The sequence below is a fragment of the Aedes albopictus genome, chromosome 1 (assembly GCF_035046485.1).
Source record: "Aedes albopictus strain Foshan chromosome 1, AalbF5, whole genome shotgun sequence".
Taxonomy (NCBI): Eukaryota; Metazoa; Arthropoda; class Insecta; order Diptera; family Culicidae; genus Aedes; species Aedes albopictus.
Genome location: NC_085136.1, coordinates 306055535 through 306081511, shown reverse-complemented (window position 1 = coordinate 306081511; position 25977 = coordinate 306055535). Strand labels below are relative to the sequence as shown.

At 41.8% G+C, this 25977-nt stretch overlaps 1 protein-coding gene across 12 annotated transcripts in view; it reads left to right on the top strand.

The window, feature by feature from the left end:
* Positions 1 to 25977, top strand: part of LOC109415284 (sodium/calcium exchanger 3) — a 504848-nt gene that overhangs the window by 448267 nt on the left and 30604 nt on the right. For all 12 annotated transcript variants that reach the window (XM_029877911.2, XM_062847089.1, XM_062847091.1 and 9 more), the window contains one exon: positions 22272 to 22363. In XM_029877911.2, the coding sequence (XP_029733771.2) occupies positions 22272 to 22363 (92 nt within the window). The remainder of the gene's footprint in view (positions 1 to 22271; positions 22364 to 25977) is intronic.

The following is a 25977-nucleotide window of genomic DNA, read 5'->3' as shown; positions in this document are numbered from 1 at the left end:
TATGATAATACAGCCATGGCCCGTTTCGCAAATATCTTTCCGATGAAGGTAGTAGAGCAATTTAGAACGTGAAGTGGCGGAGGAGATGTCGGGGAGTAGAAATTATGGTATTTTGGTGAAGGCTTCGGTCTTTAATGAGTTGATCTCATTTAGATTTATGGGTGCAGTGCTCTTAGCCAAGAGAGGAACCAAATGCGAAGAAAGATGTCTGCCCTCGCCACCGCCGTCCCGGCTCTGGACGGTGATGATGTCTGGTGCTTGTTTGAATTTCAACAAAAAGCAAGGTAACTCACAAACGAGATGTTGAAAAACATCTCGTGCGTCCCGAGCGAGGGAGGATGACAGGATAGGTGATTAAATCAAAATTTCTCAAGCTCAATATTGTAATATGCCATTATTGAGCTGTTTTCCTCTATTCAGGAACCAGTAATGTTCATGTAACAAAATTTGACGTTTTTTTATATTTCCTTCTGGTCGGCATGCCTAAAACACTGCCCTCATCTGAGCTGAAATGTTCCACTTTCCTCGCTTCCCACCAAAACAAGGCAGAAGCTCCCTGGCTGCGATAAGTGGTTAACAACAAAACTAAGTTCTGTTGTAACATCCTGGAGAAAGAAGTGTATTTATAAATCATGGGAGAGCATATCTCGCCCATTTTGCAGCTTCCTCTAGTGGCGGTGCGGCACGAGTACGACGACAACGACTGTGTGAATTATGCATGAACCAGGTACGGAACGGGGAAAAACGACCCTTTATCTGCGCGCCAGTTTTTCCCGTCCAGACCCACTTAACCTAACCTCTGCTAGCAAGTCTAGCTATCTCGAACCTGTGCTGAATCCGCATCACTACTGACTGCAGCAGAAAAGTTGCGGTACCTACCTACAACAAGGATGCTGTAAAGAGTTGTATTAAAAATTGAAAGAAACTGAACCCGAAACTATTATTCGGCAAGGTTTTGCTTTTGGCGTGAGGTTACCAGTGGTGCGAACGTATCAAAATGCAATTGGACAGCAATGCTTTTGAATGACCAATTCGTTTCGAAATTTGTTGGAAATTGAATGCAAATCACTTAAAAAGAGACACGAGCATTATGAAGTCAGCTGAACTCACTTGTCAATTGAGAGCAATCAAAGCAGAATCCTTAGAAGATTCTGACAAGAACCCTTAATGGAATAATCCTGTTAGGATTCTCTCCTGAATCCTGGGAGGATATTCGCCAGAATCATGAGGGGATCCTCACCAAAATCCTGGAAGGATTCTCCCCAGAATCCTGGAAGGATTCTCTCCAGAATCCTGGAAGAATTCTCTCCAGAATCCTGGAAGGATTCTCTCCAGAATCCTGGAAGGATTCTCTCCAGAATCCTGGAAGGATTCTCCCCAGAATAGTGGAAGGATTCTCTCCAGAATCCTGAATGGATTCTCTCCAGAATCCTGGAAGGATTCTCTCCAGAATCCTGGAAGGATTCTCTCCAGAATCCTGGAAGGATTCTCTCCAGAATCCTGGAAGGATTCTCTCCAGAATCCTGGAAGGATTCTCTCCAGAATCCTGGAAGGATTCTCTCCAGAATCCTGGAAGAATTCTCTCCAGATTCCTGGAAGGATTCTCTCCAGATTCCTGGAAGGATTCTCTCCAGATTCCTGGAAGGATTCTCTCCAGATTCCTGGAAGGATTCTCTCCAGATTCCTGGAAGGATTCTCTCCAGATTCCTGGAAGGATTCTCTCCAGATTCCTGGAAGGATTCTCTCCAGATTCCTGGAAGGATTCTCTCCAGATTCCTGGAAGGATTCTCTCCAGAATCCTGGAAGGATTCTCTCCAGAATCCTGGAAGGATTCTCTCCAGAATCCTGGAAGGATTCTCTCCAGAATCCTGGAAGGATTCTCTCCAGAATCCTGGAAGGATTCTCTCCAGAATCCTGGAAGGATTCTCTCCAGAATCCTGGAAGGATTCTCTCCAGAATCCTGGAAGGATTCTCTCCAGAATCCTGGAAGGATTCTCTCCAGAATCCTGGAAGGATTCTCTCCAGAATCCTGGAAGGATTCTCTCCAGAATCCTGGAAGGATTCTCTCCAGAATCCTAGAAGGATTCTCTCCAGAATCCTGGAAGGATTCTCTCCAGAATCCTGGGAGGATTCTCTCCAGAATCCTAGAAGGATTCTCTCCAGAATCCTGGAAGGATTCTCTCCAGAATCCTGGAAGGATTCTCTCCAGAATCCTGGAAGGATTCTCTCCAGAATCCTGGAAGGATTCTCTCCAGAATCCTGGAAGGATTCTCTCCAGAATCCTGGAAGGATTCTCTCCAGAATCCTGGAAGGATTCTCTCCAGAATCCTGGAAGGATTCTCTCCAGAATCCTGGAAGGATTCTCTCCAGAATCCTGGAAGGATTCTCTCCAGAATCCTGGAAGGATTCTCTCCAGAATCCTGGAAGGATTCTCTCCAGAATCCTGGAAGGATTCTCTCCAGAATCCTGGAAGGATTCTCTCCAGAATCCTGGAAGGATTCTCTCCAGAATCCTGGAAGGATTCTCTCCAGAATCCTGGAAGGATTCTCTCCAGAATCCTGGAAGGATTCTCTCCAGAATCCTGGAAGGATTCTCTCCAGAATCCTGGAAGGATTCTCTCCAGAATCCTGGAAGGATTCTCTCCAGAATCCTGGAAGGATTCTCTCCAGAATCCTGGAAGGATTCTCTCCAGAGTCCTGGAAGGATTCTCTCCAGAGTCCTGGATGGATTCTCTCCAGAATCCTGGAAGGATTCTCTCCAGAGTCCTGGAAGGATTCTCTCCAGAATCCTGGAAGGATTCTCTCCAGAATCCTGGAAGGATTCTCTCCAGAATCCTGGAAGGATTCTCTCCAGAATCCGGGAAGGATTCTCTCCAGAATCCTGGAAGGATTCTCTCCAGAATCCTGGAAGGATTCTCTCCAGAATCCTGGAAGGATTCTCTCCAGAATCCGGGAAGGATTCTCTCCGGAATCCTGGAAGGATTCTCTCCGGAATCCTGGAAGGATTCTCTCCGGAATCCTGGAAGGATTCTCTCCGGAATCCTGGAAGGATTCTCTCCGGAATCCTGGAAGGATTCTCTCCGGAATCCTGGAAGGATTCTCTCCGGAATCCTGGAAGGATTCTCTCCGGAATCCTGGAAGGATTCTCTCCGGAATCCTGGAAGGATTCTCTCCGGAATCCTGGAAGGATTCTCTCCGGAATCCTGGAAGGATTCTCTCCGGAATCCTGGAAGGATTCTCTCCGGAATCCTGGAAGGATTCTCTCCGGAATCCTGGAAGGATTCTCTCCGGAATCCTGGAAGGATTCTCTCCGGAATCCTGGAAGGATTCTCTCCGGAATCCTGGAAGGATTCTCTCCGGAATCCTGGAAGGATTCTCTCCGGAATCCTGGAAGGATTCTCTCCGGAATCCTGGAAGGATTCTCTCCGGAATCCTGGAAGGATTCTCTCCGGAATCCTGGAAGGATTCTCTCCAGAATCCTGGAAAGATTCTCTCCGGAATCCTGGAAGGATTCTCTCCGGAATCCTGGAAGGATTCTCTCCGGAATCCTGGAAGGATTCTCTCCGGAATCCTGGAAGGATTCTCTCCGGAATCCTGGAAGGATTCTCTCCGGAATCCTGGAAGGATTCTCTCCGGAATCCTGGAAGGATTCTCTCCGGAATCCTGGAAGGATTCTCTCCGGAATCCTGGAAGGATTCTCTCCGGAATCCTGGAAGGATTCTCTCCGGAATCCTGGAAGGATTCTCTCCGGAATCCTGGAAGGATTCTCTCCGGAATCCTGGAAGGATTCTCTCCGGAATCCTGGAAGGATTCTCTCCGGAATCCTGGAAGGATTCTCTCCGGAATCCTGGAAGGATTCTCTCCGGAATCCTGGAAGGATTCTCTCCGGAATCCTGGAAGGATTCTCTCCGGAATCCTGGAAGGATTCTCTCCGGAATCCTGGAAGGATTCTCTCCGGAATCCTGGAAGGATTCTCTCCGGAATCCTGGAAGGATTCTCTCCGGAATCCTGGAAGGATTCTCTCCGGAATCCTGGAAGGATTCTCTCCGGAATCCTGGAAGGATTCTCTCCGGAATCCTGGAAGGATTCTCTCCGGAATCCTGGAAGGATTCTCTCCGGAATCCTGGAAGGATTCTCTCCGGAATCCTGGAAGGATTCTCTCCGGAATCCTGGAAGGATTCTCTCCGGAATCCTGGAAGGATTCTCTCCGGAATCCTGGAAGGATTCTCTCCGGAATCCTGGAAGGATTCTCTCCGGAATCCTGGAAGGATTCTCTCCGGAATCCTGGAAGGATTCTCTCCGGAATCCTGGAAGGATTCTCTCCGGAATCCTGGAAGGATTCTCTCCGGAATCCTGGAAGGATTCTCTCCGGAATCCTGGAAGGATTCTCTCCGGAATCCTGGAAGGATTCTCTCCGGAATCCTGGAAGGATTCTCTCCGGAATCCTGGAAGGATTCTCTCCGGAATCCTGGAAGGATTCTCTCCGGAATCCTGGAAGGATTCTCTCCGGAATCCTGGAAGGATTCTCTCCGGAATCCTGGAAGGATTCTCTCCGGAATCCTGGAAGGATTCTCTCCGGAATCCTGGAAGGATTCTCTCCGGAATCCTGGAAGGATTCTCTCCGGAATCCTGGAAGGATTCTCTCCGGAATCCTGGAAGGATTCTCTCCGGAATCCTGGAAGGATTCTCTCCGGAATCCTGGAAGGATTCTCTCCGGAATCCTGGAAGGATTCTCTCCGGAATCCTGGAAGGATTCTCTCCGGAATCCTGGAAGGATTCTCTCCGGAATCCTGGAAGGATTCTCTCCGGAATCCTGGAAGGATTCTCTCCGGAATCCTGGAAGGATTCTCTCCGGAATCCTGGAAGGATTCTCTCCGGAATCCTGGAAGGATTCTCTCCGGAATCCTGGAAGGATTCTCTCCGGAATCCTGGAAGGATTCTCTCCGGAATCCTGGAAGGATTCTCTCCGGCATCCTGGAAGGATTCTCTCCGGAATCCTGGAAGGATTCCCTCCAGATTCCGGGAAGGATTCTCTCCGGAATCCTGGAAGGATTCTCTCCGGAATCCTGGAAGGATTCTCTCCGGAATCTTGGAAGGATTCTCTCCGGAATCCTGGAAGGATTCTCTCCGGAATCCTGGAAGGATTCTCTCCAGAATCCGGGGAGGATTCTCTCCAGAATTCGGGAGGGATTCTCTCGAGAATTCGGGAAGGATTCTCTCCAGAATCCTGAAAGGCTTGTCTCCAGAATCCTGAAAGGATTCTCTCCAGAATTTTGAAAGGATTTTCTCCAGAATTTTGAAAGGATTTTCTCCAGAATCCTGAGAGCAATCTCACATAAATCCTGAGAGAATTCTCACCAAAATTCTGAGAGGATTTTCATCAGAATCTTAAGAGAACTCTCACCAAATTCCATTGAGGTTTTACGTCAGATTACTGAGAGAATTTTCATCAAAATCATGACAGGATTTCTGACAGTGGTTTCTGAGCACTACCACAGTTTTTAACACAAAGCTTCATAAATTACGTGAACAAGAACATTAAAAATGCTTCTTTCAATTGGACTTAGTTCTAAACCATTTACCAACCAGCACTGCACTGAGGTTCCGCCGAGCTTTGCACCGTCACCTAAAATGTGTCACAAAAGAGACACCATACAAATCGTCTGTCAGGCCACGTTCCAGTGTGGCACCTTCCCCTCCAGCCAACGTCAAGCCAAAGTAATCTCATTTTACCCACTCACTTTGACGTGAACAAATCCATTCTGACAACAGAACAGGACGACCGGGACGACAACTGGTACGATGATTCAGCTTAGTTCCCTCAGTTGGACCGTAGCGCTATGCGCTGTTGTGCTGTTAGTTGCAATTCAACTGATTGTGAATCCGAATCAGAGCAACTCTGTCGGAGCATCTATTTGCATACCAGCAGATCAAACACGTCGAACACGTTTTGGTAATCCCCGTTTAAGATTGATGCTGCCTCTGCCTTGCTTCTGGACGGCCAAATATCCGTGGAACGTGCAATGGAGCCGATGCAAACGTAGTCCCATTCATTCAACAGCTTGGTGGTGCCGGCGAAGGTGCATGGTTGGTTACTGGTTAGTTAATGCACCACAAAGTTGTACCAACCCACATCACTCCACGCTCCGGTGCTGCTAGCTAAATGATGCCACTTCCCTGCGATCATGAGGTTCGGTTGGTTGAAATATGGCACCACTCGTTCATTTTCCGGGGCGAGGGTGAGCGAGCATCATCGAGTCCAATGCCTCATCACCATCAGCTCGCCGGAAGTACAGGGATATGCCAGATTTTTACCCTCGGATTTTTGGAAACATTTTAACAAAGTACGAAATGTCTTCTTCTACTTGGCGTAATCGGCGTAGACAGCTCTGAGACAGCAGAGCAAAGCAGAGCAGAGCAGAGCAGAGCAGAGCAGAGCAGAGCAGAGCAGAGCAGAGCAGAGCAGAGCAGAGCAGAGCAGAGCAGAGCAGAGCAGAGCAGAGCAGAGCAGAGCAGAGCAGAGCAGAGCAGAGCAGAGCAGAGCAGAGCAGAGCAGAGCAGAGCAGAGCAGAGCAGAGCAGAGCAGAGCAGAGCAGAGCAGAGCAGAGCAGAGCAGAGCAGAGCAGAGCAGAGCAGAGCAGAGCAGAGCAGAGCAGAGCAGAGCAGAGCAGAGCAGAGCAGAGCAGAGCAGAGCAGAGCAGAGCAGAGCAGAGCAGAGCAGAGCAGAGCAGAGCAGAGCAGAGCAGAGCAGAGCAGAGCAGAGCAGAGCAGAGCAGAGCAGAGCAGAGCAGAGCAGAGCAGAGCAGAGCAGAGCAGAGCAGAGCAGAGCAGAGCAGAGCAGAGCAGAGCAGAGCAGAGCAGAGCAGAGCAGAGCAGAGCAGAGCAGAGCAGAGCAGAGCAGAGCAGAGCAGAGCAGAGCAGAGCAGAGCAGAGCAGAGCAGAGCAGAGCAGAGCAGAGCAGAGCAGAGCAGAGCAGAGCAGAGCAGAGCAGAGCAGAGCAGAGCAGAGCAGAGCAGAGCAGAGCAGAGCAGAGCAGAGCAGAGCAGAGCAGAGCAGAGCAGAGCAGAGCAGAGCAGAGCAGAGCAGAGCAGAGCAGAGCAGAGCAGAGCAGAGCAGAGCAGAGCAGAGCAGAGCAGAGCAGAGCAGAGCAGAGCAGAGCAGAGCAGAGCAGAGCAGAGCAGAGCAGAGCAGAGCAGAGCAGAGCAGAGCAGAGCAGAGCAGAGCAGAGCAGAGCAGAGCAGAGCAGAGCAGAGCAGAGCAGAGCAGAGCAGAGCAGAGCAGAGCAGAGCAGAGCAGAGCAGAGCAGAGCAGAGCAGAGCAGAGCAGAGCAGAGCAGAGCAGAGCAGAGCAGAGCAGAGCAGAGCAGAGCAGAGCAGAGCAGAGCAGAGCAGAGCAGAGCAGAGCAGAGCAGAGCAGAGCAGAGCAGAGCAGAGCAGAGCAGAGCAGAGCAGAGCAGAGCAGAGCAGAGCAGAGCAGCAGCTGTCAAAATCGGAACCCCTCTGTACAAAGTTTGAAATGATGATAGGTAACTCAGCTCTGAATTTCATCACGTTTTGTTTGGATGGAGAACCGATAGACAGCCCTTCACGACAGCAGCACCGCACCGGTATGCAAGTAGTTTCGCGTCCGTTCGTGTTGTGCGATATGAGATTGGATTTTGTTTATTTTCCCTTCTGACAGTTATGGTTTAGTGGCGGCATTATGGGATGCAGATATGTACCTGGCTGGCCGGTGCATTTAAATTTGATGGGATGTTCCGATGATTACGCTACGAAATATGAGATCATTTTCGACTACATAGTTGACTATTGAGACGATCCTCTAGTAAATTTTACGAAAAAAAAATCGATTCAATGCAATGTGTTTTGTATTTTTGGACGTGTTTTGAACGGAGCTCTACATCCCACAATTCTAGTTCCGTTGCAGTGCAATATGCGGGAATGGATCATCACTCTGTCATGGTGGTTACAGCAGACGACCGCACCGGTTGGTGCATCGCCGAATTGTTTACACATGCGATATATCAAAACATGTGGATTAAGTTAATCGACTCCCCCCGATACCCATTGGCATTTCTAACGTGTACGGGATGCACAGATTCCGCGCAAAATGTTTGGATAAATCTGCGGAGTGTTTTCGATGCAAATATGTACTCAATTAGATGGCAGATGATTTCCATGTTGGAGGCGGAGCAAATTCGCAACAGAGTCAATTAGTTTGGGCACGTGCGTTGGCTGGTTAGTTACAGGTTACATTGCATTGGGATCAGATTTTTTTTATTTGTAATATCGAATATTTTTCTGAAAGACTTGTTTTTTAATCTCCAATGGAACCAATCTGATTGCTGAAGAATATTTGAGAATAAATTTTCATTTTTGAATAGATTTCTTGCACACTAAAACCTCTTTTTATGCACGTTATTTTTATGCTCTTTTAATTTATGCACCTTTTTATGCCCTGCATAAAAAGAGGGACAGCTACTCAGAACCAATAGTGTGCATAAGAATGTTTATTAATGACTGGAGCTATTGCAACGGTGGCCAAGAGGTGTTTATTGGGGAGAGCAAAGAAAGGTTACAGGGACGTTTCTGGAGATCCCAAGGGATTCAAACTAGGTGATCTCAGGGAAGGGGGGATTGATTTCGAAGGTCTGGGGGGCTTTCGATAGCATTGCAGAAGATTTTCAACAGGTTTTGAAGGTGTTATTGGTACGTTTTTGAGATTTTTCGAAGGTCTCACATGCGTTACATGGGTCCGAGTGGTTCTTAATGTGGTTTCGGAGACATTTCAGGAAGCATCAGAGCATTTGAGGCTGGTTTCAGAGGCGTTGCGGAGGCATTTTTTGGGGGTTTCGGAGAATCTCAGGTGTGTTACATAGGGTCCGAGTGAGTTTAACCCTCCTAAGGTGTTAGGTTTTTCGCACCCCGATGACATAGTGCACGTTCAGCGTGCCTATCTGGGTCATATACACTCCAGTATCCTACTAGGGTTTAAAGGAATTTTAGAGGCATTTCAGGAAGATTCAGAGCATTTTTGGCGGATTTCGGAGGCGTTAAGCAGGCGTTTTTGAGGGTGTTGGAGCCTCTCAGGTACGTTGGGGTCCGAGGGGGTTTAAGGAAGATTTTAGAGGCATTTCAGAAAGTTTCGGCAGGATTCAGAGGCATTACAGAGGCGTTACGGAGGAGTTTCCGGGGGTGTCGGAGCCTCTCGGAGGCGTTACATGGGCTCCGAGGGGGTTTCAGGGGGATCTTGGAGGCATTTCAGGATGTTTCAGAGGAGTTTTAGAGACCCCATCACAATATCTTTTGAAACGCTCCTGAAATACTTTTTTATTTAAAGGTGTTCTTGACACTCCCTGATACGACTCTGACCTAAAATGCTTCAAAACGCCCCTGAAACCCCCGTTATTCCATTGACATGCCCTTTAAATCATCATTATCAATTTGAAATGTCTCTGAAACCCCTTTGGTCGCCTTTAAAAGGCTCCATAGACCCCCTGAAACGCATCTGAAAACCCCTTGAAATGCTATTAAATGCCCCTAATATCTCTAGTAACACACTTAAATTGTTTCTGAAACACCCTGAAACTCTCTTAAATGGCTCTGAAATACCTTCAAACGCCCCTGAAACTCATTGTAACACCCTTCAAAGGCTCCTGAGATCCCTTAAATTACCCTTAATACCCCTTGAAATGTCCCTGAAATCCCTTTAATACTATTAAAATGTCACTGAATTCCCCGTAATCCTATTAAAACGCCAACAAATCTTAACAGAACGCACTTAATCCTCGAGCGATTGCGCTATTGTATTTGGACAACACATTAAAAAAATCTTACTTTTAGCGTTCAGCATTAGCGTGGTACTGGCGGTGTTGGCCAACCGCCAAAGGTTAAAGGGCTCCTCAAATCCCCTGAAACAACCCCTTAACCATCTTAACCATCGGATTTTTTTTTCAAGCGTTATTGAAGGAGAATATTATGTAGAATATTACTCTCTGGATATCATAGGTCATCCAAACTGTTCTTGAGTTTAGATCCTAACGTCTACGCGTCCTAACGTCTGGGTCTATAGGGCCCATATAGCTGAGGCGGTAAACGCACGGGTATTCAGCATGACCATGCTCAGGGTGACGGGTTCGATTCCCGGTCGGTCCAGGATCTTTTCGTAAAGGAAATTTCCTTGACTTCCTTGGGCATAGAGTATCTTCGTGCCTGCCACACGATATACGCATGCAAAATGGTCATTGGCAGAGGAAGCTCTCAGTTAATAACTGTGGAAGTGCCCATAGACGTCACGCCAAGAAGAGGAGAGAGGAGAGGTCTACGCGTGTAACGATAACTTCTTTCATTCAGGAAACACTTTGATGGCCAATTTGGTAAATACAGTGGGTGTAACACTACTAAACGTACTGGCAAAAGCTTTTTTCACAAGTGTAGACCTGAAACCATGGTCTCCGAAGCAGGGATGGCATGCTCCTCAGTGTGTGTTGTGCAAGTTAGCGCGGTTTTAATATGAAAATGAACTGCACTCAGTACATTTTAAGTGTGGAAGGCCATGCCTGTCCCGAAGTAGTTTGGTTGATCTGAAATATTTCAAAAAGATCTTGGAATGACTCATAAAATGCCAGGCGGATTATAGATGGATGTGTAATGCTACAGTTGATTGTGAGAAAATCTACTGTTACTGCCAAGAGCGAAACTTCAGGACAGTTTGGACGACCATTAATGTCCCAAAGGTTCATAATACTATATAGTTGAAAGCAGTAACGTTGACTGATTCTGCAACGTTACTTAGTATATCAGATATGGCTGCTGTTACGAATGTAGACCCAAAGTTCTGAAATCCAAGGTAGTTTGACTGACCTGGAATATACCTACAGTGTCTCTAAATGACATTACAGATCCCAGGAGATAATACAATGCTATTATTTATAGCGAAAACACATAGAATTATTCTAGTAGCTTCGAAGGACTTGATAATTGGACAGTTTGGATGACCGTGAAAGTCCCAAAGGCTTATAATAATATCAAGTAGACTTCAGATTGATTCAGTAGGCGCGGTTGATTATGCAACGTTACTTAATATAACAGATATAGCAACTGTTACGACTGTAGACCTGAAGTTCTAAACTCCAAGGTAGTTAGGCTGACCTAGAATATTCCTATAGTGTCCTTACCTTACCGGTCAGGCTAAGGCCGGGGTGGCCTCTGCTGTACATAGTAGCCGCCTCCACTCCACTCGGTCCATGGCTGTTTGTCTCCAGTTCCGCACTCTGCGTAGGGTCCGCAGATCGTCCTCCACTTGGTCGACCCACCTAGCTCGCTGCGCTCCACGTCTTCTGGTACCGGTCGGATGACTTTCGAGAACCATTTTAGTCGGGTTGCTATCCGACATCCTGATGACGTGACCCGCCCACCGTAGCCTCCCGATTTTCGCGGCATGGACGATGGTTGGTTCTCCCAGCAGCTGATGCAGTTCGTGGTTCATTCGCCTTCTCCAAGTCCCGTCTTCCATCTGCACTCCGCCGTAGATGGTACGCAATACCTTCCGTTCGAAAACTCCAAGGGCGCGTTGGTCCTCTGCACGTAGGGTCCATGTTTCGTGCCCATAGAGGACGACCGGTCTAATCAGTGTTTTGTAGATGGTTAACTTCGTGTTACGGCGAACTTTATTCGATCGTAGAGATCTGCGGAGTCCAAAGTAAGAACGATTTCCTGCCACAATGCGCCTCTGAATTTCTCTGCTGGTGTCGTTGTCGGCGGTCACCAGTGAGCCCAAGTACACGAATTCTTCAACCGCCTCGATTTCATCACCGTCGATATGAATTCGGGGTGGCGGGCGCGGTGATTCCTCCCTGGAGCCCTTTGCCATCATGTACTTTGTCTTCGACACATTAATGACTAATCCGATTCGCCTGGCTTCACTCTTTAGTCGGATGTACGTTTCCGCCATCGTCTCAAATTTACGAGCAATAATATCAATATCATCGGCGAAACCAAGCAGCTGAACGGACTTCGTGAAAATCGTCCCACTCGTGTTTATCCCCGCTCTTCTTATTACACCCTCCAAAGCAATGTTGAACAGCAAGCACGAAAGACCATCACCTTGCCGTAACCCTCTGCGAGATTCGAAGGGACTCGAGAGTGTCCCTGATACTCGAACTACGCACATCACTCGATCCATCGTCGCCTTGATCAACCGTATCAGTTTGTCCGGGAATCCGTATTCGTGCATAATCTGCCATAGCTGTTCTCGATCGATTGTATCATACGCCGATTTGAAATCGATGAACAAGTGATGTGTGGGCACGTTGTATTCGCGGCATTTCTGCAACACCTGGCGGATGGCGAACATCTGGTCCGTTGTAGCGCGTTCACCCATAAATCCAGCCTGATATTGCCCCACGAACTCTCTTGCAATTGGTGATAGACGGCGGCATAAAATTTGAGAGAGTATCTTGTAGGCAGCGCTCAGTAGTGTGATCGCGCGGTAGTTCCCGCAATCCAACTTGTCGCCCTTTTTGTAGATGGGACACACGATACCTTCCATCCATTCCTCCGGTAATATTTCCTCCTCCCAAATCTTGGTAATGACCCAGTGTAGTGCTCTCACCAGTGCTTCTCCACCGTATTTTAGAAGCTCGCTTGGTAGTTGATCTGCTCCAGCGGCTTTGTTATTTTTCAACCGGCCAACCTCCTCCTCAATCTCTTGAAGGTCAGGGGCCGGAAGTCTTTCGTCCTGTGCACATACTCCTAGATCGGTTACCACGCCACCTTCGGTACTTGCAACGTCGCCATTGAGGTGCTCATCGTAATGCTGCCGCCACCTCTCGACCACCTCACGCTCGCTCGTGAGAATATTCCCGTGATTATCTCGGCACATGTCGGCTTGTGGCACAAAGCCTCTGCGCGAGCGGCTCAGCTTCTCGTAGAAATTTCGTGTGTCCTTAGCGCGGTACAGCTCTTCCATCGCTTCGCGATCTCGTTCTTCCTGCTGGCGCTTCTTCATCCGGAAGACTGAGTTCTGCCTGTTCCGCGCCTGTTTGTAACGTGCCTCATTCGCTCTCGTACGGTGTTGCAGCATTCTCGCCCATGCTGCATTCTTCTCGTTTTTCAACTGTTCACATTCGCCGTCGTACCAGTCGTTTCTGTGATTCGGAGTCGCGAAGCCTAGTGCTGTAGCCGAGGTACTACCTATGGCGGATCGGATGTCCCTCCAGCCATCTTCAAGTGTAGCTGCGCCAAGCTGCTCTTCCGTTGGTAGGGCCACTTCTAACTGCTGCGCGTAGTCTTGAGCCACTTCTACGTTACGAAGTTGCTCGATGTTGAGCCGCGGCGTTCGACTTCGACGCGTGGTGATAACTGTCGAAAGTTTTGAGCGCATGCATACAGCGACTAAGTAGTGATCCGAATCTATATTCGCACTGCGGTATGTGCGGACGTTGGTTATATCTGAGAAGAATTTACCGTCGATTAGAACGTGGTCGATTTGGTTTTCTGTTTGATGGTCGGGTGATCTCCAGGTGGCTTTGTGGATGTCTTTGCGGGGGAAGAAGGTGCTTCGGATTACCATACCACGGGAGGCTGCAAAGTTTACGCATCGCTGGCCGTTATCATTCGATACGGCGTGCAGGCTGTTTCGCCCGATTACCGGTCTGTACATTTCCTCCCTTCCTACCTGCGCGTTCATGTCGCCGACAACGATTTTCACGTCACGCGGCGAGCAACCATCGTATGTTTGCTCTAACTGCGCGTAGAACGCTTCTTTCTCGTCATCGGGTCTCCCTTCGTGTGGGCAGTGGACGTTGATGATGCTGTAGTTGAAGAAACGGCCTTTAACTCTTGCACATCCTTGCGTTGGCCGGTTGCCACTCGATCACACATTGTCGCATCTTACCCAACACTATAATTCCTGTTCCCAGTTCATTGGTGGTGCCACAGCTTTGGTAGAAGGTAGTCGCTCGATACCCGCTTTTCCACACTTTCTGTCCAGTCCAACAAAGTTCCTGCAACGCCACGATGTCGAAGTTGCGGGGATGTAGTTCGTCGTAGATTATCCTGTCACATCCTGCGAAACCAAGTGACTTGCAATTCCATGTTCCAAGTTTCCAATCGTAGTCCTTATTTTGTCGCGTGGGTCTTTGCCGATTGTATCGAGTCGTATTTTCTCCTATGTTAATCGCAATGGGGATTTTTACGGGTGGCTTATTGGGCCTACGCCAACACTCCTGTCTCGCCGGAGGGCCATCGTGCCAGTTCTGTTTAACGTCCCAACCAACACTGGGACGACCACGCTGATGGGGCTACCACCTTGGATCTAGCTGGGCGTGGTGCAGCGTTTCTTACTCAGCCGCTGGATGCCAGAACAGACGCTGTTTGAGCCGGACCTCCTTGGTGAACAGACGCTTGGATCGTACATCCTCAATCTAGCTGAAGTCAGAAGGACAACAGTGCCCAGGCTGCACTACCAGCTAAGCACACAACTCTTAGCTGGCGGTCTTTGTCATCGCTTGACCCGTGGAAGCATGAGGTAGGAACTTGTGAGGACCAGAGCTATATTGGACGCTCTCCTTATCGACTCACCGTTTTGCAGCCCGTCCTATAGTGTCCATAAACGACATTTCAAGAACCTTACGGATCCCAGAAGATTAGCTATTATTTATGGCGAAAACATATACCATTGTTCTTGTAGATTTGAAGAGCTTTACTACAGGACAATTTGGAACACCTAGAACATCACTGAATATAAAACACCTTCTTATATTATTGACGAAAAATAAATGAATACACATGAACATGTTTCGAGAAGAAATTCCTCCAGAGTTTCCCGCAGGAGTTCATGCAGAGATTCGTTCAGGATTTCCTCCGAATACTCCTTCATGTATTTCCCAAGAAATTTATCCGACATTTCCTCTAAGGATAACTCCAATATTTCACCACGGATTCTTGCTGTTATTATTATTATTATTTTTCTTTATTATCGAGTTTTTCAGCCCTCGACTGATTCATCTCATTCCACGCATTCTGTAGGAAATTTATTCAAAAATATTTCCTGAGAATTTCTACGGAATAATATTTGAAAAGCTTTTTCTATGGCTCTTTGCAGACGCTTATTTATGCGTTTCTCCAGATTTGCTTACAGGATGTTTATTCAGAAATTCGTCCATAAATTTCCTCAGGAATGTCACCAAAAAATTCTCCAAGAATTTTATTCTGGAATTTCTACAGGAATTTTCGTATAAATTCCTCAAAACATTTTTCAAGGAATTAAACCAAGGGTTTTCCGAGAAGTTACTCCAGGAAGTTCTTAAGAAATCCCTCCTGAGATTTCTTCACGAGTTTTGCTACGTCTGATTCAGATAATCAATCCTACATAAATTTAAAAGTACTTTCTGGGATTTCCATAGCGTTATTACCGAAGATTATTTCAAAAATTCCTGCTAGGGTTCATCTTGAAGTTCCATTGAGAAGATAGCGTTTAATCTCCAGAGACTTCTTCAGAATGCTAGGGATTTCTTCAATTGTTTTTTCAAGTGTACTTCCATGGAGTTTTTTAGAAATTCTTCCAAAAATTGATTTACGTAGTCCACAGAGATTTTTTCAAAAATTCTTCCCAGTATTTCTCCAAGAATTCATTGAGAAATTTCTTCGGTAATTCGTGCAGGAAATCCTATATAAATCTTTCAGAAATTTCTCTTGCTGTTTCATCACAAATGTGTCCTGAGATGTCTTTAGAGATCCCTGCAGAATTAATGCAGAATGTAGGGAATATTCCTCTAGGGACTTTTTAGAAGTTCTTTCAGAAATTTCACATACATTATTAAAGAAATCCCAGGAAGACTGTCTCAAAAAACCCCTTAAAACTCCTTGAGATACATCTGAAAACTCCAAGTTCTTGAAAACATTCTAGAAGAATCTCAGGACAAAAATTTCTTAAGCAATTTCTAATGTTACCTCTGGAGCAATTCTTGAATCAATGCCTACACAGAAAAAAATATTCATGTAAAATTCAGCGAGAAATCATGCACATAAAGGGAATGCTAGAGTTGGTGCATATTTACATGAGATATCATGTAAAATTACGTAGCAATCGTGTAAATTTCCGCTAATAGTCACGTAACTGGTTGGAGTCCATGATGGTTTACGCGATGGTTGGCGGAAATTTACACGATGGTAATGTAATTTTACATGATGTCTCATGTAAATATGCATTAACTCTAGCATTCCCTTTATGTGCATGATTTCTCGCTGAATTTTAATTACATATTTTTTTCTGTGTAGAATAAAGCATACGATAAAAACTGAAGAAACATTTTAAGATACCCCCTTAATTATCAGAATAAAAAAAAAACACATGAGACTTCCGGAGTAACTCTGCAAGTAATTCCAAAAGAAAGAATGCTTCAGAATGTCTGGAGGAATTTATAGAAAAATCCGTAAAAGAGTTTCTGGTGAATTCTATGGTGAAACAAAAAATGTCTGCAAAATTCAAATGCAAAGTCACTGGTGAAATTCTTGATAACAACCTTCAATGAATTTCTGAGAGATCCCTGGAAGATTTTTGGAAGGAATCATTGGAAGAACTATCTCCAGCACCTCTGAAAGAGTTTTTTTTTGAAAATTTTGTTATATAATTTCTGAGGGAATTTGTAAACAAAAATCCCTTAGCTACTACCGGAGTATTTTCTGAAGGAAATCCTGCAATAATATAAAACAGGAAGAATTCTGTTCGCACCCCCGAGCACGCTAAAACCACTGAAGAAATATCAAGAAGAATAGTAATGATTTTTTTTTAAGAAAACCTGGAAACCCCTTTGCAGGTGTTGATAAAAAAATGTCTTGAAAAATTTCTTAAAAATGTAAAGGAAAAGATCATGGAGTAATTTCTGCAGGGATGGTTGAGAGTAGAAATTCTGAAAGAATCTCTGAAGGAAGGCTGAATAAATCCAAAGCAATTTATGGGAAAAAAACCTGAAGGAACTGTTGGAGAATCTCCTGGAGGAACTTCCAAAACAATTTCTTGAGAAATGTCCAACGAAATTTACAAATAAAAGCCCGCAAAATTCCCTGAAGAAGTGGAGTAAAACCTGAATGAACCTCTGGAATAATTCTAACAATGATTTCTGAAAAAGTTTCTGGAGAATTTCTTAATTTCTTAAGGAAAATGAAGGAAAATTTCTGACAAATTTTTTGTAGAAAGATTGCTTTTGGAATCGCACCTTTTAAAAAATCGTTTGGAGGAACTCCTGGAAAAACCCCTGTAGAAATTCCTAACAGAGTTTCTTGAAAAAACTTCGGAAAAAATCTGAAGCAATTATAAAGAAAAACTGCTACAAAAAAATGAAGGAATACAAGCATGAACTTGGGTAGTAATCTTTGAAGAATTCCTGAGGGATTCTAAGAGGAATTTCGGAAGAAGTTTCTAAGAAACCTGTAGCATTTTTTCAAGATGAATCTTTTGACAAATTTTCTTAAAAAACTCCTGAAAAAGAACCCAGATAAATTTCTGGGGGAATTCCTCCCGAGAAAAGGCGGAAAACAAAGTGATATCACTTTGACAATAAACTGTGTAATCGGTGTTATCATTTTGTTATTTTTGTTATCATATTTTTCAATTGATGATAACCAGATAATAACAAATTTTGTTATCGATAATTTTGGTCTATCGCGATAACATAAAAATACTAAATGATAACAAAATAAGTTATCTGTTTCCAAAGGCATATTTCAAAGCTTTCCCAAAACTGAGAATCTGATGAACCTCGAATCTAAAAATAGATTCCGCTTTCCACCTTCAATGAGACTGCAGTACGAAAGCGTAGCCTTTTATTACTCTCACTCTCAATGAGTTCCGTTGGTATAGGGGCTATCGGCTGCGAACGACAATCACTCGATCAGGGTTCGAGACCCACCTGGGCGCAAGAGTTTAAAGCATTGGTTGTAAATTATAAGAAACTTTTTCAATAGGTGACGATGTCGGTAAAGTAAATTTTTACTATTTTGGTCGATAAAATAGCAGTGAATGATAACTAATTGATAACAAAACCAGTTATCAATCAGCTGTATTTTTTTCATGTCGATAACTAAATGCAATGTTGAACAAAATATTGTATAACACAATTAGTTATCAATTTGAACTGAATGATAACTTAACTTCTTATCATTTTGGTATTCGAGAAGTAAATATGAGTTATCATTTTTATGATGTTGGCTCTTAATTCAACCTAAATGATAACAAACTCAATTATCAAGCAAATGATAACCAGGTAACAAAACTTGTTATCATTTTGTTATCCGCCTTTGCTCGGGCTGAAAGAAACTCTGGAGGAGTTCCTGGAGAAATTTTCTAATAAATGCATTCTGAAGGGATACCAGGAGGAATTCTTGCTAAAAGTACTCAAAGAAATCTTGCGAGAATCTACTTTGGGCAAACATTTCAGAAAAAGTTTGATAAATTCTGAAGGAATCCCAAAAAGAATTTCTGGCGGTATCTCTGGAGGTAATCTTGAAGAATTTTCCAGAAATATTAAGAAGAAATCTTGCTTAACTCATATAAGGAAATCCAGCAAGAATGTTACTTCTGCTATAATTTCAGAAAAGTGTTGTGAAATAATAGTGCATGGAGGGGTTTTCTGGAATTATTAATCAGGTGCGATAGTAAAATCATTCCCATGGGGGTGTATCAATGTAGTGCGCGCTAAAATTTGGGAACCTCGAGTAACCAAAAATTCTTTTTGATGATTCTCCAGTTGTTTCAGATATTCCTCCAGAGATTTTTTTTCAGAATTCTTCCATAAATTGCACAAATAACTACTTAAAAAATTTATGGAAGATTTCCTGAAAAAATCGCTCAACAAATCCGTGAAGAACCAAGAAAGTCTCTAAAAACACCTGGTGTTCAAGATGAATTCCTGAGCAGATTTTCCTGGAGCACTTTCTGAAGCTATCTTAGTAGATGAAGACCTAGATGAAGGCCTGGGAGAATACCTGAAATATCCTCTTAAGATATCTTCCTAATTTCCAGAAAATAATCATGAGAAACTGCTGGAGAGACACTGAAAGTTATTCCAAGGGATTTCCAAGGAATTGTTTACAAAATTTCTGGAGGGATTCCTGGAAAAATTTCAGACAGAATATCATAATAATGTTTGTACAAATTTGCAAAAATCCCTGCACAAAATAGAACGCAAGGTACTGGTGGAGTTCTTGAAGAAATCCCACAATAAATCTCGGAGGGTTTTCTTGAAGAATTTCTGGTGAAATACTTGAAAAAACTTCTAAAAATGCCTCTGGAGGAATTCTTAAACGAGGATTTTATACAATCAATTTCTAAAATTCTGCAGAAACGAAAAAAAAAACTTGGAAAATTTATCAGAGAACCACTAAAGATTTCTCTGAAAAAAAATTAGAAAGGATTTTTCAAAGAAAAATTATGAATTAATTAAAAATACCTTGAAATGCCAAGGAAAGATTTTAGATTAATGTCTGCAGCAGTTGCTGAGAAATTTCTTGGAAATCCCTGAAGTATCCCCGAAGATAAGTCAAAATGAATAAGGAACAACCTGTGGAAGAATACTTCGAGCAACTCATGGAGAAACGCTTGGAAGAACTTCCAGAAGAATCTCTTCAAACTTTTGCATATTATTTGCTGATTTTTTTTTTTTTTGAATAAATAAAAAAACAAAATAAACTATAAATATATGGAGAAACACTTGAAGGAATCTTTGGAGCAATGCATACAATTAATTCTGAAAGAGTTACGGGAAAAAAATCTAAATAAAAAAACCTGGAGGATTGCTAGTAGAGTTTTTTGAGAAAGTTCTACAAAAAAATCTAGAGAAATCCAAAGTAAAAAAAAAACACCTGGAGTAAATATTGATAACATTTTTGTAGGAATTCCTTCAGAAATATTCAAAGGAATACATGCATTAACTTCTGCAGCAATGATCTTTGAAATGATTCCCATAAAACCCTGGAAGAATTTTTGAAGGAATTACTAAAAAAACAGAAATCTTTTGAGAAATTTTCAAAGAAATGCATTAACAGGTATACCTGGACAAAACTTTAGAACATTCCTTGTAAAAATCAGGAATTTTTACTGCAAGACCTAAAAAATTCCAGTTAAATTTGAAAAAAAAAACATCATAAAGAATTCCCAGAGGTGTCTCTGGAGGTAATTGTGGAGAAAATTAAAAAAAAAATATATTTTGGAAGAAATACATTCTCAAAGATTTATCAGATAAATTTTTACAAAATTTATTGTTGAACTCGTAAAAGAAATAACTGCAAGAATCGTGATTATTACTGAAAAAATCGTGAAAATAATAAATTATGGAGGGGTTTCCCCGGAAAAAAAAACGCTTATTAACGCGAAACTAGAAGCGTTTTCTCATATTTTGGTTTTTATTTTTTATTTTTTTTGATTAAATATCGGGGCGATATATTCAAAGTCTGGATTCATATACATGTAGAGGAAGGATCTAGATGTCTCTTTATTCTTTCCTTTTGTTTTTCGTTTATGCTAAAACCATTTTTAAACAAAATTTCGAGAAAAAATGTTTTAGCAAAATTGAAAAATTTTCTTAATAGGAAGAACATCAGGACCTTGATATCTCCTTTAAAATTTTTTGAAAATATTGCTCCGTTATTAAATTTCGTTTAATTATTACATATTAAAATTAAAAAAAAAAAACAACTTTAAATTTTCTCCAAGCTTCCTGAGTTATTCTCAATCAAATTTATGGACTCACTTTATAATTTTTTTTAAGAATTTCCTCGGTAATAGGTAATATATAGATGCTCCAGGATTCTAGTGGTAATACCTATAAAACTCCTGAGAATTTTTATTTGAAAACCGTTTTCCTTTGGATTCTCAATTTACAGGTTAACAGAGTGCAAATCTGTTGCATTGTTTAATTTTTTTGTGGATCTCATTTTGAAATATTTTATAAAATGTTTGCATAAGTTGCATTCATGAACAGATGTCAGAATTAGGATACGGATTGCCGTTACAAATTTTGTACCTACTCATTAAAATGTCTCTTCTTAAATTCCACGAATCTGAAATACATTTCAGAGAGTTCCTCAGCCCTCGGGCTGCATTAGATGGATGTGACCACAAATTTGCCTATACTTGGCCCAGAATGTTATACCCCTGTCATACAGGATCCACATAGCCTGTGATCCATCCTAATCCACCCAAACCACCGAAAGTACTTCATTAAACCACATCAATGCCATTAGAGTTCACCAAAACTACACATTAGGCGGTACATTTCCGTCTATCTCGTTCACGCAAAAAGCACATTCTCGTCACCACAACATTTCTGTAGGATCTATGCATGCCTTCCCTTGAAAGAGCACGCATCACTACGGACGGTGCCATCAGCATCCAACCTGCCAATTGATTGACGAGCGCACTACTCCACCTGACGGCAGCTCATAACCTTAATTGAGCACGGCACGCATCCCTCTCGGCGGCATCATCACCATTGCACACATCGCCGCCGGTGGTGGGAGCTCATGTGAATGAAATTTTCTAGAGGCACGAACTGCTCAACAGGTTGGAAGAATGTTTTGCGATTGAGATTTACTCAGCTTGGGAGTTTATTTGACCTTTTTCCTCGATAATTCAGCCAAATGCAATTGAGTAAAGAAAAAAACTTTTTGATGATTCCGAGAAACGGTTAACATGTTACGCTCAGTGTATTATTTTTTTTTTATTTCTATTTACCTTTTTTTTCATTGTTTTCTACTTCATGATATTGTTTAATTTTTTATTTTTTTCGTTTTGTTTTATTTTTTCATTTTTCCTTTTTATTTTTCTTTTGTTTTTTTTAACATTTCTTTTTTTAATTGATTGGTTTATTTAGTTTTTTTTTTTGAATTTTTATAAGGTTTATTTTATTTATTTCATTTTTATTTTCTTCGCTGCTTTATTGGTGGGCACGAAAGCGTACCATTATTGAACGCCAACCCATTACAAAAAGCCCTTATAATCTCCCTTTCAAAACTACAATCGATCATCACAGTTCCATTCCATTAGCCACATTCTCCCGGAAACAAATGGTGCACTGAAAGTGATGACTGCTGGCAGCGGCGCCAGCAACCAGTCAACAATAACCTCCTCCATAACTTCACACAGAAAAACAAACAGAACCGAATCATCAAATAGAGAGCACCACCCGCTCGATCATGATTAATCATTCCGCACTAACGGATGAACTGTTTTTTTTTTCTCTCTCTCTTTTCCATCCACAACCGCAAAACGCAGAAAAACCATCCAGCTCGTCATCATCGAGGAAGGCAGCTACGAGAAGGATGTACTGTTCTACGTCAACCTCGGCGAGCCGCAGCAAATTGGAGGTATGTTTCCGCTTTTCAAACAGCCCCCGTCGACTTCCGACGACGACGTCAGGTTAGTTCCTTCGTTCGTTCGTTCGTTCGTTCGTTCCCTTCTGAGCTGAGAGTCGTAGTTCGATGTATTACCAATCAACCACGCGAGAGCGCGCGCGTATTAACAATTTTTGATTAGTTTGATCAGATAATCCGTATCTAGGTGTATTAGTGGTATCTAAATTGTTGATTAACTGAATACATTAGACGTTTTAAGTTATTGTAACACTCACACAGATATACACGTCAACATATTCACACACAATAATCGATTGTAGATTTTTTTTATGTAGTATTTTTGTTGTATTAGTTGTAGATATCACATTTTTATTCAATTTATACTCGATTTTAATTAAATTACCGGTTTTACAGATTTTTTTTCATTTTTCCGTTTGACTTTTGAGTAGATGCTAGGTATTTGCCATTGATGGAACTTTATTTTTGGTTGAGTAGTATTTACTTTCAGCACGCTAGGATACGATTCTTGGAAACGCCAATATCTCGTTAAGTACTCTTAATTTCTTATTATTTATTCAGAATATTCAGTTGAAATCAAACATGTTTACGCTTCGTCAGGGACGATAAAAGTGGAAATCGATCGGATTTATTCTATTCCAAGGAAACACCTTATTGGATGACTCGAAATCGACGGTTTGATCATTCATAATTGCCGATTATTTTCAAATTTACTTCATCGCTCTATCGCCACCATGGTGCCATTGACAACCAACCAAGCTCCCATTTTGTGTTACAAAACGGCAAACAATCAACGGGTAGATGAGGTAAAACGACAAAAGCAGGAAAGGGATAATCACAGACCATGCGACTTTTGCAATTTAACTACTTCGATTCGGTACGGTTTACCACTGGCGCCACCTGTTTTTCAGATACAGGATTGCCGGATGAAGCAACAGATGGCGCTCTGCAATGCCAACTATCAGCTCTTCGAAAAATTACAGATGAGCTGATGATCAGGAGCCAACTCCAAGTCAGCATAAGTTACTGATTGGCTACATTCCCAACTTTGATCAGTAGAAACCACATCAGAGATTAAGGAAAAAATCTACAAAAAAAAACAGAAAAAAAAGAAAACAGTAATAGATACTTGACCCGAATCAATTGAACCAACCGAAAAAACATCGAAATCGATCATCAGGAGTAAAATCAGCATAACTTACTGATTGGACACAGTCTTCAATTGAATCAGTTAAAACCAAATAAACAATTGAAAAAGTAAAAAAAAAACAAAATTCTAAGAAATTCGCAAAATAAAAATAATGCGGGGATGAGCTAGTTTCGCGTTAAAAATCTCGTTACTATAGATAAAAAATAAAACAAACCAAAATAAGGCAAAATAAAACAAAAACAAAATGGAATAATAATGCAGCCAATCATTAACATATGCTGACTCTGTTTTTGAACATCAGCTTAATGATCAACTTCGATAATTTTTGTTTTTGTATTAATTTATTTTTTTTGCTATTTTACGACAGCCCCCTATGTTATTCTTCTGCTGATAATCCCTGTTTTTTACTGATAATTTGATGATACGAGCCAAATTATATGAGATGCTTGTCAAGAACCATCAAATTGTTTGCAGAAAAACAGGAATTTCTAGCAGATGAATAACAAGAGAGAGGCTCCCGAAAAAATAACAAAAAGAAACATATAAAAATTAGAACAAAATAATCGAAGCTAGTTATCGAGTTGACGACTAGATACGAAGTTTGCCTACAGTTCTCACTTGAATCTGTTTAAACTAAATCATTTTTTTTTAAATAACAAAGTTAAAAATAAAATAAAATAGACAAAAAAAATAATGGAAGCTTGGCATGTATTATTCTTTTGGCTGTAAAAAACGTGGATTTCTAGCAGATGCAATACAAAAATGATTCCGCAAAAATACATGAAAACATAAAAAAACAAGCATTGAAGTTGATCATCGGGCTGGTGATTAGAAGCAAAGTCAGCATCAGTTGTCTGGCTACAATCCTGTTTTGGATAAGTTAAAACCACAACATACTTATGAGTAGAAAGAGACCGATATAGCCACAAAATCATCAAGTTAAAACCACAACAATAATTGAAAAAGAGAAGATCAAAATTTAAAAAAAAAAAACAAAACAATAATCCCAGATAATGAATTGAACACGAATGCCAACTTATTTGGCAAAGTGTCTTTAATAAAATATAATAATAATAATAATCCAAGATGAGGAAGTTTCGCGTTAAATATCTTGATAATAAAGATAAAAAATTTAATAAAAAACAAAATTATACTAAATAAAAAAAATAGTATAAGGCTGTAATAAAACTGTAATGTCAATAACTTATGTTGACTTTGCTTTTGATCATCAGCTCAAAATTATCTTCGATGATTTTGTATTTTTTTTTTTTTGTTCTTTTATAGCAACTTCTCTTGTTATTATATTGCTAGAAATTCCTGTATTCAACTGACAATTTATTCATAGAAAGCAAATAATATAAGATGCTAAGCTTAAATTTTCAAATTGTCAGCAAAAAACAGATATTTCCAGTAGAAGAATAACAAGAGGGATTCCCGTAAAAGAACACAAATAAACTTATGATAAATAAAAATAAAAAAACGAAATCATTAAAGTTGATCATTGAGCTGATGATTAGAACCAAAGTCTGCATAAGTTAGAGATTGGCTATAGTTCACTCTTGAATCAGTTAAAACTGCATCAATATTTGAAAAAAAAGAACAAAAATCTTTGATAAACTGAAAATTAAAAAAAAAACAAAATAAAATTAACAAAAAATAAATAAAAATAACAATGTAACCAGCCGGGGCCCGTGGCGTAGTTGGTCACACGTTAGCTGCATATGCGGATGGTCATGTGTTTGATTCCCAGCCCCGGCACTTGCAATTTTTCGTCAGTTGCTTTTCCCCGAGAGCAACTGACACTGACTCTCTTCTGAGCCCCATGGCTCAAACGAACCCGGATACCTGTACATCGGCGAACTGCTACTCATAATGGACCCCCAATCGGACTGGAAAGGAACAACGGCCATCCATCATCATCCTTGTGCTCATCATTCTACTAGGTATAAAGTAGAAAATGTGAAAGCAGCAGAAAGGCAACCAGTTCGATAAAGTAGAATAGAATGTAGGCGCTGTACAAAATGTAAGTGCAGCTGTCAATTGAAATTGCTCACGTAGTGCCCCAATGGACAATAGAGCTGTAAATTAGGTTAAGTGATTAAGAAAAAAAAACTATGTCCAATTCTTTAAAAAAAAACAATGTAACCTTGGCTCGTATCACCCATTTGGCTTCAAAAAACGTGAATTCCTAGCAGATGCATTACAAGAAAGATTCTGTAAAAATGCATAAAAAAATAAAAGATACAAAAAAAAATTGATTGAAATTGATCATTGAGCTGATTGATTTGAATCAGTTCATACTACATCAATTCTTTTAAAAAAATCTTTGAAAACATAAAAATAAAAAAAATCAAAAAAGTGATGGAAGTTACAAGTGATGGATGATTTGAGATCATCCAGCTGGATAAAAAACAGGGATTTTAATTAGAGGAAAAACAATAGTGGTTCTGCTAAAAAA